Source organism: Typopeltis vanoorti, chromosome 22 (genome assembly GCF_054136105.1).
Source record: "Typopeltis vanoorti isolate ZY-2024b chromosome 22, IOZ_Tvanoo_1.0, whole genome shotgun sequence".
In the NCBI taxonomy this organism is placed as follows: Eukaryota; Metazoa; Arthropoda; class Arachnida; order Uropygi; family Thelyphonidae; genus Typopeltis; species Typopeltis vanoorti.
In genome coordinates this window covers 22,030,332-22,049,081 of record NC_143570.1, presented here as the reverse complement: position 1 = coordinate 22,049,081, position 18,750 = coordinate 22,030,332, and the positions used below count along the sequence as shown (strand labels likewise).

The following is an 18,750-nucleotide window of genomic DNA, read 5'->3' as shown; positions in this document are numbered from 1 at the left end:
TGAGGATTGGTCATGTAATCACCTGATGCATTACTACAAAACAGTAGAGTAATTCTGTCTTTGGAAACTTTGAATCCAGGAGCTGATCTTTCATTTTTCGAAATATAGATGCGTTTTGGCAGTTTTTTCCAACATAACCCAGATTCATCAGCATTAAACACCTGGTCTGCATTATAAATGTTCATAAACTTTGAGAGTTTTTTGTTTAATAAGATTTCCATCCAAAGGAATTTTCTTTTGAGTGCATCTTCTTTCCAAATCATTAGAGATTTCTTCATTTTTCTTTTAGAAAATTGCGTACACGAGCAATGAGCTTTGCACTTACCGTTGACCCAGAAATAAACACTTTCTCGGATTTTATGTTCATTGTTTGATTGTTTGAATTGTTGATTCATTTAAATTAAAAATCCTTACAACAACTGGTTTCTCTCCATTTTTCAACCGATCCATGATTTTAATTTTTTTTCTTCGAGACGAATTTTCTTTTCAATATTCATTTTTTCCCTTTCAATGCAATTTGTGGCCATTACCATAAAAATACTTTTTTTACATAAAAAAAAGCATTACATATTAATTATGTAACTCACCAGAAAATAAAGTGCTCAGCTTGAGATAACACACTTATGATTTTTAATGCACTTTCCTGGCAGAAAACGAAGACAATTTTCAACAATAAACACTTTATGTGCCATACAATTGACGTACATGTGTGCTAAAGGGTGTTTCCCCCTAATATAAATTCTCTACTTATAACTACCTGCGCAATACGGGCAGACACAAATTTAACAAAGATGAATGATTTTTAAGTTGCACATTGAAAAATATATGAAAAGATAAAGGGTTACTACAATTTCTAGACTGTGTTTTTGTCAAAACCGCGTTGTATATGTACAGCGTTGAACAAGGGTTACTACAATTTGTAGTCTGCATTATATTGAAACCGCATTGTATAAGTACCGCGTTACACGAGGATTACCTATACTGACCATTTAAAACTATATATTTAGAAATTTATGTACATTTAATCATACAAATACAACATTTATTTTATGAACAAATAATATTCTATATTTTTCAATTTAGCTACTTGAATACAAATTCTACCCTACAGTTCTTCTTCATGAACTGGTCAATAACATTGTCATAAAAAGTTGGTTGTAACTTAATTTTCCCAAGCAACACACACACTTGTAAAGGCTTCTGAAGCTCACTGGCTAGAGCTACGTTGACTGCATATGGCCTGTGGTTTAAGCAACAGAGTGAGATGACATGAAGTGGCACGTGCACATGAAATCACAGTGCTGCTGTGAGGAGCTGTAAGCTCCTACAACTGAGCAAGTCAAGGTAGCTTTGACTAGACGAGCAAGCATCAGCTTCGATAACACAACGCAAAACTCAATTATTGCCATTCAAGCTTAAGAAGTCTTCTGTCTACAAAAATAAAAGCCTAAATGGAATGCTTATAAATGCATGCATTTATTAACAAATAAATATTACTTCTTTCTCAATTAATGAGCTTGCGCAGCAAGCATAGCAAGCATGGAGAATTTGCCACTGCATCTTATGGCCATTAAGCTTAATACACCTTTATATTTCTTTATAGTTTTCATTTTTATCTCTAGATCAGTTCTGGAGTGTTTACATATGAATTCACTTATTCCTCTTCTGTTCCTTTTTCCAGTTAGCACTCTACCACACACACACACCATGCAAATACTAAAAAATATACATCACTCAAACACTAAAAATACAGCATGTCCAAAGTGAGACTGAGGAAGGCACACTGTTAGTTGGCATGAAAATGACAGGCACGTGAAGTGAAATTTTTATATTCTTTCAGGATAATTTGTGTAAGTCCAAATTTACATAACTTCAAGATCTGCCTATGCATATATATGATCTTTTGAAACACTGTTACAAAAATTATAGATTCCTCTGTTTTCCTCAAATACTGCATACTAATGACAAACCATGTAAAAACAGCAAGCAACAATAAGCAAAATCTAGGTATAAAGGCAATGATATGCAAACTAAATGATTTCTGTTGTATAGAATACTAGAAATGAGACAATGGCTTAAATTGAACTCCTCTAATAGGCATGGGCAAGAACTGCTATGCTTTTTTTTTTCTTTTTGTACTAACTTAGAGTTTTAGTGCACAAAGTTTTGGTTTCAACAGTGGACAATGAGAATTAGGCAGATGAAGACTAATAAACAATTATGATATAGTAAGATTCAAACCCACATACTTGGTAGTAGAAAAGAAACAGCAATTCAAAGGCCACTGAACAGTTGTTTTAAACATTCCATTTAAAAACTATGCTAAAAAAAAAAAAAAACTTCTCCATGTATATTTAAATATTATGGTTTGTTCCCATTAAAAAAAAATTTATAAATAAGCAGAACGAACATGGAAAACACCCCCTTATTTCTCCTCCATTTCACGTACTTTATAAATAAAAATCAAAATTCTTTTCTTCATCTTCACTTGAATCTGATAAAGACACTGATACATATCAATAGTTTGATAATGCATGAAGCTTTATCAAAAAAGCCTGGCAAGAAAGTATTCTCATAACCTATATATTTTGGAATAAATTTTCTACCCAGAGATACTACTACTACTACTGTACAGAGCAAAAGGATTGATATGCTCTTTATCAGTGGTGAGCTATAAGGGGCTCGCGCGCGCCCTTTGTTAAATTTTTCTCAAATTTGTGAGCCCTTTGTTGTTCTTGTTTCTTTTTCAAAAAAAAATTTTTTTTTGAAAAAAATTTTTTTATTAAGTGACAAACTCATATGGTAACCTAACAAAAATTAGGCAAAAAATCTATTTGGCAGTGTATACATTATTTGGAATTATTGTTTCAACTCCTCTAAGACAAATGCGCCTAAGTTTGAAAATAAAATTAGCACATGCGCTATCTTTACCCTTTGCCCTTCTGCTAGCCAATCATATGATAAAACCAGTAGCCAATCAAATGTTTTATAAAAGATTTCATTCTTATTATATTTTGATAGTTAAAAAATATTTTTCTTATATAAGATAAATTAACACAGTTGATTGTGTGCAAATATTTCATGTTTAGATCATGAAATATTTGTTTAAAAAATGATAGTCTTTAGAAGTTGATTGTCCTCTCATACTTTTTGATTGGAATTTGTACACAAGCTGTATTAATAAAAATTTTTGTGTGAAATACGGCTTTTTTTTTTTTTTTTTTTTTTTTTTTTCAACAATGCGAGCCCTTTGTTAAAATTTCCATAGCTCACCACTGCTCTTTATCCAAATCAAAGAAGGCTTAGGGATTATAAAACAAAGTTTCTATTTTGAGAAGGAGCTTCATTTCCCAGAAGTATAACAGATGGAAATTGCAATCCAAACTAATCACTAATAATCCATTATCTATTTCATGAAACTTACCATAAACAAGATTAGGATTTCCTCTTTTTAATTCTTTAACCACTTCCAAAACTTTGGTAAGAAATGATAATGATCCAACATATCCTGTAAGAGGTGTGTGTGTGTGCATTAGATTCATGGGAAATTTTCTATGAATTTAACATTTAAACTAGTAGTGTCTGGTATACGTGACACATAACATACTAGAACTGATTAAAGAAGTAGACTATAATCAGAAATTATGCACGATCAACTCAAGAAATCAACAAATATTAAAGATGTTTAACACATTTTGCACTATTTATTAACATTGCAGCTTCATCAAGAATATATATGTTGTATAGAAAGTATCACAAATATTAGCTTCTAAACCATTATATTGAAAAGTTCATGAGCAGTCACACAAGTAATCAACTATGCTATGCACCCCAACTGTTGGTGCAGTTTTAGATATATCAAAATACACATGAAAAGTTCCAAAAACTATAGTCCATTAGTATACCATATGAAGACAAGGGATTAAAGGAGAAAAAAAGTAATTAGCTGATATCGTGAACAATTGCAGTTAAACCCAATCACCTGTCTCTGGGAAGACAGAATGACAGACACTAGTCCAAAGAAGTGAGAGAGAGGAGGAATGAAATAGAAAGCAAAGTTAATCAGTAAAATAGGCATTGATTGACTAGTCACTGCTCATGCTCTTACACTCTTAGAAGGATGAAATAATGCTGGCTGGTGTAGCAGGGCACTGATAATGAAAATACATATAGAAAAGGCAAGGACAGAAAGAGAACCTGAGAATGATTAGAGTGAATCCACAACAGAGGGAAATATCATCAAGCATTTTTAGGGAGCTTTCTGATGCACCACCCAAATGTCTGAGCAGTATTACAAGTAAAGATAATGAATTAATAGTATGAGAAGTGGTACAAGTGAGAAGTAGTGTCTTAAGCAGAAAAGTACACCTAGACTTTTGGAGGATGAATAATACTGCTGACATGTTTGCATCCAGAAATGCTAGAGGTGTAATTAAGTCAAAGAACAGAAATTTAACCATGTATGGAGATCATTATCAAACGTAAGGAGAAGTGAAGTGATATCTTTCTTGCAAAAATATGAGGATTACATTCTGTAGCACTGACGTTCACAAAATTATTCTCATCTCAACTGAAAAACAGGCAGGAGATCAGAGTTTAAAGGCACTGGATACAGAAAATCTTCAAGCTTCAAATGATTGTAGATTAAAGAGATTTATCATGAGAAGAGAAGTGAGTTTTTATTTGTTACACAGTAACAAAGATACAAGAAGTTTAATAATTATAATTTCAGATCAAAATGGATTTCAAAGGTATGATGCATACCAAAGTGAGATTTTCTAGTAGATATAAGGGTGATATATCAACATTTTTTTTTAAAATAATGATGATGTTTGCATTGATAAGAATCAGACTTTACCAAATGTCAAATAAGGAAATATGGTCATTCCAGGAAATGGAAAACAGTGAAATTTGAAGTAGCAATGATGTAACAGACAGATCCTACCAGAAAATCCTGTGGCTAATATTGACTCTGTGCTATGGTAGACTCAACTTTTCAGGCTCTTTACAGATGATGTATGAACAGAAGACCCTGTTTGCAAAGTAAGAGAAAATAATCACCAGGAACCAGTTAAACACCTGGGAGAGAAAGACAGTAAACTGTTTATCCTTGGTGGAAGGTAACATGACAGAGTTTGCTTGTATGTGCTGAAGATGCACTGGATGTTCCTTGGAATGAATTCATTCATCCCAAGATACATAATGCTTTGGACACTCTCTAGCTTTAATTTAAAATCACAAGGGTTGGAAGCAGATGACACAGTTTTGATGTCTTATTTTTGAAATGGATGATGTGCAAAATGGGGCTACTTATGAGTCAAAGCTATATAACTGGCAAAAGAGATCTCTAAATAGTCTTTTAAGGAATGAGAGGAAACGACCAGAGCTTCTGAACTAATAACAAATCTTCAAATTCTTGTGGTGCAACCTCAGTAGGTATTTACCTGGATAATGAACGAATAAGGAGAGAAATTTTGGGTTCAGCCAACTAAACTATATTCTTTACTATCTTGAAACCAAATAATGATAGAACAAGATGAAAAGTCATGTCAGCTGGTATGTTGCCCAGTTAAACAAACTCCTGAGCTAATTACCAGTTAAACAAACTCTTCCTCCACTATTGTCATCGAGGAACCAGAGCAAACTGCAAAAAAGTCAGCTACTGAAGCAAAACTCACACTGAATACCAGCAGAATTCAAGATAACAACAGATATCAATGGAAAAGAAATGGAACAAGCAGAAGAATTAGAAAAGTAACACATAGACATAGAGTTACTGAAATGAAGAAGACAAAAACCAAGTGAGGATCAGGGAAAGGAAGGAGAATCTATCTTGAACACCAAACATGAAGATAATCTTCTTCAGTGGCATGCAATATCAAGTAGCATGATGTGGGCAAACATCAAAATAGTGAATTGGACAATGTGACTTATTTCTGCCTATGGTCCAACAGAAAGCTCAACTAAGGAAGAAGCAGGAAAAATTTTTTGAGTCATTACAGAGGGCAGCTAATATAAAGAAAAATTAGACCTTGGTGGAAATCTAAACAGCAAAGTAGAAAATGAATACCAAACATATAGAGAGGGTGAAAATTTTTGAAGAAGGCAAAACTAATAATAATAATCATCATAAGTAACTGCTTTCTGTTCAAGATACAGATCAGTCATCACTAACAGCATGTTCCAACATAAAAATGTGCACAAATATACATGGAAAGTAGATACAAGGACTATGAGGACCCATTGACTACGTTATTGTGAGTGGCGATATCCTCAGATTCAGGAGAAAATAGCATCTGTACCATTTAGTTTTGAGCATAATAAAATTGAATATCATACTCTAAAGAAAATTTGTAAGTATTAAAAAAATCAAAGTTGATCAGCTTTCATAGGTGAACTGTAGACTCAAATACACAAATATTCTTGAAAAAAATGAAAGTTTGAAAGCAAGCACCAAACATTGGATTCAGTGGCAGACCCTGCACAAAAAATACTGATTCAGCAAGAGATATGTAGTGAGGTTGTGTTGTCTGCAAGGAGAGAAAAATCAGAACTTCATAGTGAACACAAGAAGTGAAAGAGGCAGTCCTGGAAAAGAAGAAAGCATATGAAAAGTGATTAGCAAATAAGAGATACAGAACAAAATGTAAGAAAGCAAAGCACTGTGTAAAAATAAAAACAAGTCTTGGGAAGACTTCGGCAAGAATGCATAAGATAAATATCATGAAGGCAGCAAAATGTTCTGTATACTACTGAAAATGCTCAGAAATGGAGACAGCAGTAATGTAAAATGAATTTGTGATGATAAAAGTGATATTAAAACCAAAGATAAAGACATCCCAGAGTCTGGAGTAAATATTTTTAAAGACTGTTTGAATGAAACAAGAAGTGACAGAACAGTGGAAGAAAATAAACTGGTGTCCATAAATTAATGAGCAAAAAGAGAAAAGCTATGATAACTCGGGGGGGGGGGGGGGGTATGAAAGTCAAGTACATTATGTAAAAATTGAAGCTATGTCTGGTTATTATATACAAATGAGTGGCACTGTCAGCAGTATATGCAAATGAATCCACAACATAAAAGCAGTGTTTTGGAGTGGTTTTTCTATTTTATGTCTAGAATGAGAATAAGATATTTCATGATAGCAAAATTCTTGGATATGGCTGCAAAACATCATTTAACCAATGAATTCAGGTGATGAGCCATCATAAGACTATAGACTAGCCAGTCAGACAGAGGTGGACTGATGGTTGCATGCGAGTTATTCTGTGGTTCACGGACTGTGGAGTTGTAGCCACAGGCTACAACTGCAGTGGGTGACTGATATCTCTGATTATCTGCTCATCGAAACAGAAGTGCTATCCCAAATCTGCTATAATCTGACCTTGTGTTGCTTAAAGGAACATTATCAGCACTTCCTTCATGCACACAAGGCTTCACAAAAGTGGCTTGTGTGCTAGGTGACTGGTAGTCTGGATGCCCTATCTCCATGTCACAGGGAAGAACTTTTGAAATAGACTGTCTACACATCAACTGGAACCAAAATCGATGCGGAGAGTATTGTTTACAGACAAGTCCCAATTTGCTTTACAAAGCGATACCAGGCATGCACTGATTTGAAGAGAACCAGGATCACATTATCATCTCTCTAATATCCTATATCCATGAAAGAAATACTTATGGAAGTAGTGTGATGGTTTGGGAAGTCATCTTGTTGAGTGAACACAATGACTTCCATGTGCTTCCTAGTGGAACCATGAATGCTGCGACTTACAGAGATAAGGTCTTGGAGTCTATGTTTGTCCATATGCAGGTGCAACAGGGAAGGTATTTATCATACAAAACGATAATGCTCATTCTTACTGAGCAAAGCTTATGAACCAATATCTTCAAGAAGAGACTATTGTATACATGGAGTGGACACCCAGGTCACCTGATTATTGAGCATGTTTGGGATGCTCTAGGTAGATGCATTGCTGTTGCTGCTCTCAACTCTTCTTTCCAAAACCTTGAAGGACATGGACTCAAGGACTTAGGAGAGCTCAGATGTCATTAATGAGCTCCTGGATACCATTGTAAACAGAATGAAACATTGTTGTGAGAACTGTATTGCTGTGAAGAGGATAACTACATTCCTTATTGAGGTACTTAGACAATCTCAACTTGACCATTGTCTTCATGTATCCATTTGTTACTGAATAAAACTATTTATTAACAATTTTTGTGGGTGTTTCTTTCACATTTCATATTATACTGCTTCTCACCAAATTGCATAAAAATTCATCATACTGTTTCTTTGAGTTTGTAATTTTTTGCTTTGTTCCTTAATTTATGGAAACCAGTGCATTCAAGAAGAATGCAATGAAGTGTACATATCAATACTTAAGGTGCTAAAAGCAATCAAAAACCTGAAATGTGAAAAGACAGATGGAGTAGTGATATTCAACTAGAAATGCTCAAGTATGGATATAAAAGTTTTACAGTGGCTGCACCACATGATTCAAAATGCAAGGTCAGAAGGTCAAATTCCAGATGATTGGAATAGTACCATCATAGCACCCATTTATAAAAAGGAAAATTTAACAATGTTAGAATTACTGAGGAATTTTCCCATTGAGTATTCGGTATGATTCATGCAAGCATATCTGGGAAAAACAAGCTAGGAAGAATAAGCTGGGTTCAAGATAAACTTTATCAGTATCAGATTTTCAACTTTAAGACACAGTTATGAAATCATAGGAATATAACACGGATCTGAATTTAAGTTATGTGGAACTGTAAAATACAACAAGGTACCCAGAGTAAAGCTGTTCAAAAAACACTACAATTATATGGTGTAAACAGGACAGTACACCAAGCAATACAGAATCCATATTTATGTTATAAGTCAGCAGTTAGAAATGGAGCAGACATGAGCAGAAGGTTTCATGTAAAATCAAGTATAAGGCAAGGATGTGCACCATCTCCACTGTTATTCATCACCTATATGGATCACATTCTGAAAGAAAGTAGTATTAACCACCAAACCGGCCTTGATTTGTTTACATGTCAATAACTTAATATAACAATTAATATAACACAGAACTTATTATAACATTTGGATACTACTGAAACAACATGGATATGTAGCTTATACAGGAAAACCTTGCTTAACGCAATTAATTAATCCATCAAATAATGTGTGCTAAGCGAAATCACATTAAGCAAATACTATAAACAATAGAAATGATTATAATTCATCCATCAGTTAGCGTAAATTTGGAAAAAAAAATTACAGTATAAGCCATATTAGAGGACAAAATCATCAAAGTTAATAAAAATCAATTGCTTAAATTTTTATTTACTGTCTCTTCACAAAAAAATTAAGTAAAGATGTTTGAATTGTGCTCGACTTTTTCATCTTATTATGCAATTTGTGATAGCTGGCGATCGCTTTATCAAGATTTCAGCAGACTTCAAAACTTTTTTCCATATTAGGATCAGCATCAAACAAAATTTTCTTAGCATACTCAATGTGATTGAAAACTAGCTCCAGTTCTTTTGCAGTTAGCTTCTTAGTCATAAGATTCTCTTCTTGTTCACACTCCTTATCTTCTTCTTCTTCTTCATATACATGCAGTTCTTCTAGGTGAAGGAGATCATTCTCGCTTAACTGTTCTGAATGGGAATCGAGCAAGTTTCTCACATCTTCATTATCCAGTCCATTAAATCCAAGTTCTTTGCCAATTGTGTTGATTTCTTCAATAATGTCAGATTTTGGAATCTGTGCACGATAAACTAACATATTTGTGCCTATGGTCCCACAGAAGATTCTACTAAGGTAGAGGTGGAGGAATTTTCTGAGGCTTTAGGAAAGCAACTGACACAATGAAAGAGGAAAAGTTGGTCCTCATTAGGGATCTAAACAGCAGAGTAAGAAATGATTGTCACACATACAAAAATATTTTGGGAAAATTTGGAGAAAAGAGCAAAGCTAATAATAATAGCAAATACCTGTTGGATTTCTGCTCAGGGCATGGACTGGTTATTATTAACACAATGTTCCAACATAAAAATGTGAACAAATTCACATGGAGAGAAGAGACCAGGAATAAGAAAAGTCTCATTGACTATATTATTGTTGATAGTGAAGTTTTCTCTCTGGTGCAGGACACTAGAACAGTGGTCGCCAAAGTGGTCGATATCGACCCCCAGGGGTCGATATAACATTGTTAGGGGTTGATAGAAAAATATAAGACATCATTGTACGGGTAATATTTAATATGGTTAACTTGGATTACCTCCATCCTGAATGACAATGCAATTAAGAGTGAATCGTGAGAACAGTGACATGAATAGGACCTGTAAGATGGAGCAAGATCATGTAAACAGTTACGGAGGACAATCAAGTAGGCTGAAATGACGTATTTACCTATAAACAGATGTCGGTGGTTCCTGCCCGGCAGGTGCGGGGGAGTGAGTTGCAACACGTGCAGGGTTGCTTATTTGCTTATACTTACACGTATTCGATCCCAGTCTCATTTTTGCGCATCGACATACAAGTGAGCGTTAATGTTCTAAAATTCACCAACATACATATTACAATTCAATCGTTATTCATTCACGAACTAAACTTCTCTATGTTGAAGAGTTGAGCAGGGCTGGTAGTTTTGTACATCCTATAGAAATACGTGAGTAGGTATATTATTTAGACTTATTACTTTTGCTTACTGACTTCAATTTTAAATATTTTGTTACAACCCCAGTAACCACAATGGCAGCATCGGATTATAAAAAGAAATGGAGACAATATTCATTAGAATATTTGAAACTTGGGTTTATTGCTTCATTAAGAAACGAAACGAGGCCTATGTGTCTTCTTTGTGAAAAACCTTTTAGTAACGATGCAATGAAACCAGCAAAAATGAAAGATCATCTTCAAAGACTCCATCCCGATAAGTAAGATAAAGATCTTGACTTTTATAAAGAACTGAAAGAGAAATACATACATCGACCAACTATAAAATCATTTATGAAAGCACCTGCCGAAGCTGACAATAAACAAGGATTAACAGCCTCCTACAATATTTCTTTTAATATAGCAAAAAAAGGAAAACCGTATACAATTGCAGAGGACACTGTTATACCCGCAATCAAAGAAGTAATTGAAACCATAATAAAAAGAGATTCTGGCCCTGTTTTAAAATGCTTACCATTGAGTGCGAATACCGTGAAAAGATGTATTAGTGAAATGGCTGAAGATGTAGAAAAAACTGTAGTATCAGAACTCAAAAATAGTAAGTTCTCCATCCAACTTGATGAATCTATATTCGATAGTTCTATTCTTATGGCTTATGTAAGATATTATAGTAAAAACCAAGCATCAAATTAATGAAATTTTTATTTGCAAAATATCTTGAAAGTGATGGAACGGGGTTGACAATTTTTTCAGCGATGGGAGGAATATTTAAATAAGTATGATATTCCATTTATTAATATAACAACAGTAGCCACAGATGGCGTGCCTGCAATGGTGGGCCTCTTATCAACATTTCGCTGCCTTTCTGAAATAAAAAGTTAAAAGTGCACTGTGTGTTGCACCGAAACCATTTTGTGGCAAAAACTCTCAGTGACAAACTGGATGATACTAGAGCTCATCTTCTTAAATCGCGATTGTTTGCCAAACTTTGTGAAAAAAATAATGAAGTATCAAACCAATTACTCTTGCATACTGAAGTAAGATGGTTGTCCAGAGGTGCAAGTCTACAAAGATTTGTTGAGTTGTTCGACTCAACCCTAGAGATTCTTACAGATGTTAATTTGTTTTTGAGTGATGAACTGAAGAGAAACAAGAATAATATTTTCTGCTTGGTGATTTATTTTCAAAATTTAATTACGTACAGACCCATCTACAAGGTAAAGATGTCACGATTATTCAAGCTCGGACGATTCTTTTAGGTTTCCAAGCTAAATTAGCCTTATTTAAATTATCATTCTTATGAAAAGATTTTCAGTACTTTTCGAATCTATGGCAATTGGAAGTAAAAGACAAAGACTTAGAAATATACACAAAACATCTTCAAAATTTGAGTGATGATTTTAAATTGCATTTTGCAGATTTTGAAAACATGCACATTCCAGATTGGGTTATCACGCCATTTCCTGCAGATATTGAAAATATCGAATGTAACTTACAAGATGAACTTACTGAATTGTCAGTTGATCTTGAAGCTAAGACATTTTTTAAAAATAGAACTTTAAGTTACTTTTGGACGAATATAAATGTTGTAGAAAAATATCCAAAACTTTCTGAAGTAGTACTCCCCTTTATTGCTTGCATCTCCAAGCTCGTACATGGTCAAAGCATTGTTAATTCCATTTTAACAAAACAAATAAGCTAGACATAGAATTCCATGGCGATTTAAGGCTGAAACTTACTAATTTGGAACCCAACATTGCTAATCTTGTCAAGAGTCACGAAGCACACTTTCACACTGACAAAGTTAGTAAATTGTATTAATAAAAGTCATCATCATCTTCAAATTCCTGCCATGTACCCTCAAGGGGTGTACAGGATATGATAGTACTACATGAAAAAAATTACATCATTATTAATTTCCTATCTACAATTTTCCTCCAAATCAGTCTGTTACTTGTCAACACTCCAACATTATCAGATCTTATATTTCTATCATCTAAAGCACTTTGTACCGTATCAATCCACCTATATCTTGGTCTTCCTCTGGGTCGTTTCGCTGCCAACCTGGCAGAGAACACTTGTTTTGCTAATCTTTCCTTGCCCATTCTGTTTAAGTGACCATACCACCTGAGATTAGCTCTGCTAATGCATTCCTGGATGCTGACAATGTCAAGTTATTTCCTAATATCCTCGTTTTTAATATGATACTGCCATTGATGCTATCTGTTCATACCTATAATCTTTCTCAGGACTCTCATATCAGTGGTCTCTAGTCTTTGGTCAAGTGTTTTACTTCTGACCCAGCTCTCAGATCCATAAGTTAAAACTGGTTTGAACACTGTCTTGTATACAGCTAATTTAGTGTTCCGACTAATTTCTCTCTTATTCCATATGAATTTATTCAATTGACTTCCCACCATACCAGCTTTGCTGATTCTGTTGTCTATTTCTATATTTAATTTACCATCTTCAGTAAAAATCGTGCCTAAATAGCTGAAATGTTTTACTTGTTCCACAGGTTCTCCATTCACAACACACAGTTGACATTTTTAATGATTCTGCCTATTTTCATTGTCTTTGTCTTTTTATTGCTGACCTTCATACCATATCTATTACAACAGCTATTCAATTTAGTCAGAGAATCTTGCAGACTTGTAGCGGATTTATTTAGAAGTATAACATCATCCGCATAAAGCAAAGAGCTGACATTAACATCTCCAATTTTGATATCATGTTTAATACTACTTTCCTTCATAATGTGGTCCATATAGATAATGAATAACAGAGGGGATAATGTACATCCTTGTCTCACACCAGATTTAACATTAAACCATCTTCCTGTACTTCCTTCAATTCTAACTGCTGACTTACAACTCAAATAAAGACTAAGTATTGCTTGATATAATGCCCCATTGACATCATATAACTGCAGCGTATTGAATAGCTTCTCTCTTGTCACCTTGTCATATGCCTTTTCCAGATCGACTAAACTCAAATACAGATCTTTGTTATATTCCCATGCTTTCTCGACTATTTGTCGTAAAGTGAAGATCTGAACCTGACAGCCTCTATTTGGCCTGAATCCAGCTTGTTCTTCACCAAGCTTTTCTTCCACAATTCTTCTGAACCGTTTCTCAAGTATACTTGCATATATCTTGCCAGGAACACTCAGTAGGGAAATACCTCTGTAATTCTCACATGCAGTTTTATTTCCCTTTTTATATATGGGTACTATGAGAGCTCTACTCAAATCATCGGGAATTCGTCCCTCTGTCCAGGCTTTCTGAACTATGCAGTGCAGCCACTGTAAGACTCATATGCCACCATACTTCAGCATTTCTGGTCGAATATCATCTACTCCTGCTGCCTTTCCACATTTCAAGCCTTTGATGGCTTTTTCTACTTCAAGTATGCATATGTATTCCTGACTGCATGCCTGGTCAGCGTTTTTTACCACTGTGCTGTCATCACTGCTTGTTTCATTTAGCAGTTTTTCAAAGTAATTACTACATACTTCAAGGATATCTTTTTCTCCCGTTTTCATGTCACCTTTAGCATCTCTAATTCCTTTTACAGCACTCTTTCCTCCATTCCTAAGCTTCTTCAACAACCTCCAGAATATTTTGCCACCTTCTTCATATTTATTTTCTATATTCTTGCCAAAGTCCTCCCATGACTTTTGTTTAGCTAGTTTTACACAGTGTTTAGCATTCTTGCATTTGTCTCTATATTCTCTAAGAGCACAAGCTGACTTATTTGACAGGAACTTTTGGTATGCTTTCTTCTTTTCCTTCACTGCCTCTTTAACTTCCTGTGTCCACCAGGGAGTTCTGATTTTTTTATCCTTACAGACAACTTTACCACATGCCTCTCTGGCAGAATCAATCAATGTTTTCTTCAGAGTTTGCCATTGAATCTCCAAGGTTTGATTCCTGTTCTCAAACTCTTTCATTTTTTCTTCAATAATCTTTCTGTATTTTAGTCTACAGCTCACATCTGAGAGCTGCTCAACTTTTATTCGCTTTAAAACTTTCTTACATGTTATTCTTTTCAATATGAAATTCAATTTTATCCTGCTCAAGACTAAATAGTGATCACTTCCAATTTCAAATCATCTGTACACTCTGGTGTCCTGCACCAGGGAGAAAACATCACTATCAACAATAACATAGTCAATGAGACTTTTCTTATTCCTTGCCTCTTCTCTCCATGTGAATTTGTGCACATTTTTATGTTGGAACATGGTGTTAGTAATAACCAGTCCATGTCCTGAGCAGAAATCCAACAGATATTTGCCATTATTATTAGCTTTGCTCTTTTCTCCAAATTTTCCCAAAATATTTTTGTATGGCTCACAATCATTTCCTACTCTGCTATTTAGATCCCCAACAAGGACTAACTTTTCATTTTTCATTGTGTCAGTTGCTTTCTCTAACGCCTCAAAAAATTCCTCCACTTCTACCTTAGTAGAACCTTCTGTGGGACCATAGGCACAAATAAGTCTCATTGTCCAGTTCCCCATTCTCATATTTGCCCACATTACTCTACTTGAGACTGACTGCCATTGAGGAAGATTAGCCTCGTATTTTGTGTTGAATACTATGGCTACTCCTTCTTTTCCTTGATTGTCATTGCCTGAATATAACATTTTGTATTTATTGCTCAGAAAGATCTCACCAGTTTTGGTCTTTTTTGTTTCAGTCACCCCTATTATGTCGATCTGGTACTTATCTAATTCCTCAGCTAGCTCCATTTCTTTGCCATTCAGGCTTCTTACGTTAATAGTACCGATCTTTAACTCTGGTGATGTTGAGTTGGAGTTTATTTTCAGATTTGTTCCAGTAGCTGACTTTTCGCTGTTCGCCCTGGTTCCCTGGTGAAAACAACGGGGGCCTTGTTTAACCGGGCGACGCCCCAGCCGGCATGAAATTTTGTCATGTTGTACCATCATTCTATATTTTGGTTTAACCAATAAGAATACAATCTGGTTGGCTAAATCCCAAATTGCCAGCCCATCCTCGTCCGTTCAGTATCCAAGTAGATACCCAACAGGGTGCACCACGAGAAGGTGAGGATTGGACATTAGGTCAGAAGCCCTGGTCGGTTCTCCGCATTCCTTTAAAGGCTATGCGTAGGTCTCCTCTCAGTTATACAGCTTTGACCCTTAAGCACCCCATTAATAAAAGTCTTATTTTCATATATATAAGGAAGACTGTATTATTGTCATTTTGTTATCTAAATTAAATTTTATATTTTATTTGTTCCTCCTATCAAATATGTAAAGAAGGACGTCAAAAACAAAAACGTATCCCTTTGACATTAAGCCAATGTAATAATATATACTATATTATACATACAATAAACACTGTAACTATAAAATAAACAATCTAAAAACTCACATAATTGTCTTTTTTGCTTGTACTATTATTATTAAGTAATAGTAAAATAGAGGGGTACGATAAAAAGTCAAGAAACTCTTGAAGGAGTCGACGGTCAAAGATGTTTGGCGACCCCTGCACTAGTGTGCGCAGAGGATTTGAAATTGGAAGTGATCACTATTTAAGTCTTGAGCAGGATAAAATTGAATTTCATATTGAAAATAAGAACATGTAAGAAAGTTTTAAAGCGAATAAAAGTTGAGCAGCTCTCAGATATGAACTGTAGACATCAAACATCATTCAAGAAAATATTTTGAGAACAGGAACCAAACCTTTGAGATTCAGTGACAAGCTCTGAAGAAAACATTGATTGATTTAGCCAGAGAGGTATGTGGTGAGATTGTCTGCAAGGATAGAAAAATCAGAACTCCATGATGGACACAGAAAGTTAAAGAGGCAGTGAAGGATAAGATGAAAGCATATCAAACGTTCCTGGCAAATAAGTCAGCTTGTGCTCTTAGAGAATACAGAGACAAATGGAAGAAAGCTAAACACTGTGTAAAACTCGCTAAACAAAAGTCATTGGAAGACTTTGGTAAGAACATAGAAAATAAATATCAAGAAAGTGGCAAGCTATTCTGGAGGTTGTTGAAGAAGCTCAGAAATGGAGGAAACAGTGCTGTAAAAGGAATTAGAGATGATAAAGGTGGCATGAAAACTGGAGAAAAAGATATCTTTGATGTATGGAGTAATTACTTCAAAAAATTGCTAAATGAAACAAGCAGTGATAGCACAGTGGTAAAAAACACTTAACAGGCATGCAGTCAGGAATACATATGCATACTTGAAGTAGAAAAAGCCATCAAAGGTTTGAAATGTGGAAAGGATTAGATGATATTCGTCCAGAAATGCTCAAGTATGGAGGTATAAAAGTCTTACAGTGGCTGCACTGTAGTTCAGACGGCCTGGACAGAGGAGGAAATTCCAGATGATTGGAGTAGAGCTCTCATAGTACCCATTTATAAAAAGGGAAATAAAATGAATGTGAGAATTACAGAGGTATTTGTCTACTGAGTGTTCCTGGTAACATTTATGCAAGTATACTTGAGAAATGGTGAGAAGGATTGTGGAAGAAAAGCTGGGTGAAGAACAAGCTGGATTCAGGCCAAATAAAGGCTGGCAGGATCAGATTTTCACTTTACGACAAATAGTTGAGAAATCATGAGAATATAAACACAAAGATCTGTGTTTAAGTTTTGTACATCTGGAAAAGGCATATGACAAGGTGTCAAGAGAGAAGCTATTCAATATGCTACAATTATATGGTGTCAATGGGACATTATACCAAGTAATATTTGTCTTTATTTGAGTTGTAAGTCAGTAGTTAGAATTGAAGGAAGTACAGAAGATGGTTTAATATTAAATCAGGTATCAGACAAGGATATACATTATCCCCCTCTGTTATTCATTATCTATATGGATCACATTATGAAGAAAAGTGGTATTAAACCTGATATCAAAATTGGAGACGTTAATGTCAGCTCTTTGCTTTATGTGGACAATGTTATACTTCTAAATAAGTCTGCAAGATTCCCTAAATAAACTGAATAACTGTTGTAATAGATATGGTATGAAGGTCAGCAATAAAAAGACAAAGACAATGAAAATAAGCAGAAGTATTGAAAATATCAACTGCACTGTGAATGGAGAACCTATAGAACAAGTGAAACATTTCAGCTACTTAGGCACAATTTTTAGTGAAGATGATAAATTAAATATGGAAATAGACAACAGAATCAACAAAGCTGGTATGGTAGGAAGTCAATTGAATAAATTCATATGGAATAAGAGAGAAATTAGTCGGAACACTAAATTAGCTGTATATAAGACAGTGTTCAAACCAGTTTTAACTTATGGATCTGAGAGCTGGGTCAGAAGTAAAACACTTGACCAAAGACTAGAGACTGCAGATATGAGAGTCCTGAAAAAGATTAGGAGCATGAACAGATGGCATCAATGGCAATACCATATTAAAAAGGAGGATATTAGAAAAGTTGGCATTGTTAGCATCCAGGAATGTGTTAGCAGAGATAATCTCAGGTTGTCTGGTCACTTAAACAGAATGGGCAAGGAAAGATTAGCAAAACAAGTGTTCTCTGCCAGGTTGGAAGGAAAAAGAGCCAGAGGAATGAAGGTATAGGTGGATTGACACAGTCAAAAGTGCCTTAGAACAGTGCTTCCCAAACAAATGTCATAGGTGCCATTCCTCCCATTACTTCCTCCCTCATATTTTGCATTTACGACTCAGAAGATCATTACTCTGCTTCAATTCCAACTCGTCTGTTGTGTTGTGAGAGTACTAGTCCAGTGTTTCAAGAGCGTATCATTTTTTGTAAGAACTGCGTTCAAGTGGGTGTTCAGTGTTGCTAAGTGGTCCGTGTAAAACACCTTAGAGGGAATGTCTTAATGCATCTTTTTCTGAATTTGTGTTTTAACAAATGCGATAGTTTATGGAACATAAGTCGAATTGTTATTATTTGCTGACAAAGATGCTTTTTCCTGTTACTGTCAAACTATAACATTTTAGCTGAAGCTATAAAGGTCATACAAGAAAAAAGTACCTTCGCATGATAAAATAAACACTGATGAGTCATTTTTTTCTTATAGTTAACCATTTGATCGTAATGTATTTT

General features: G+C 34.8%; 1 protein-coding gene across 1 annotated transcript in view; it reads right to left on the bottom strand.

Moving 5' to 3' along the window:
* The window catches only part of Pdxk (pyridoxal kinase), a 185,010-nt gene that overhangs the window by 110,864 nt on the left and 55,396 nt on the right, over positions 1-18,750 (bottom strand). Inside the window, exon 4 of the mRNA XM_090411801.1 lies at positions 3,425-3,508. Coding sequence (XP_090267927.1) covers positions 3,425-3,508 — 84 coding nt within the window. The remainder of the gene's footprint in view (positions 1-3,424; positions 3,509-18,750) is intronic.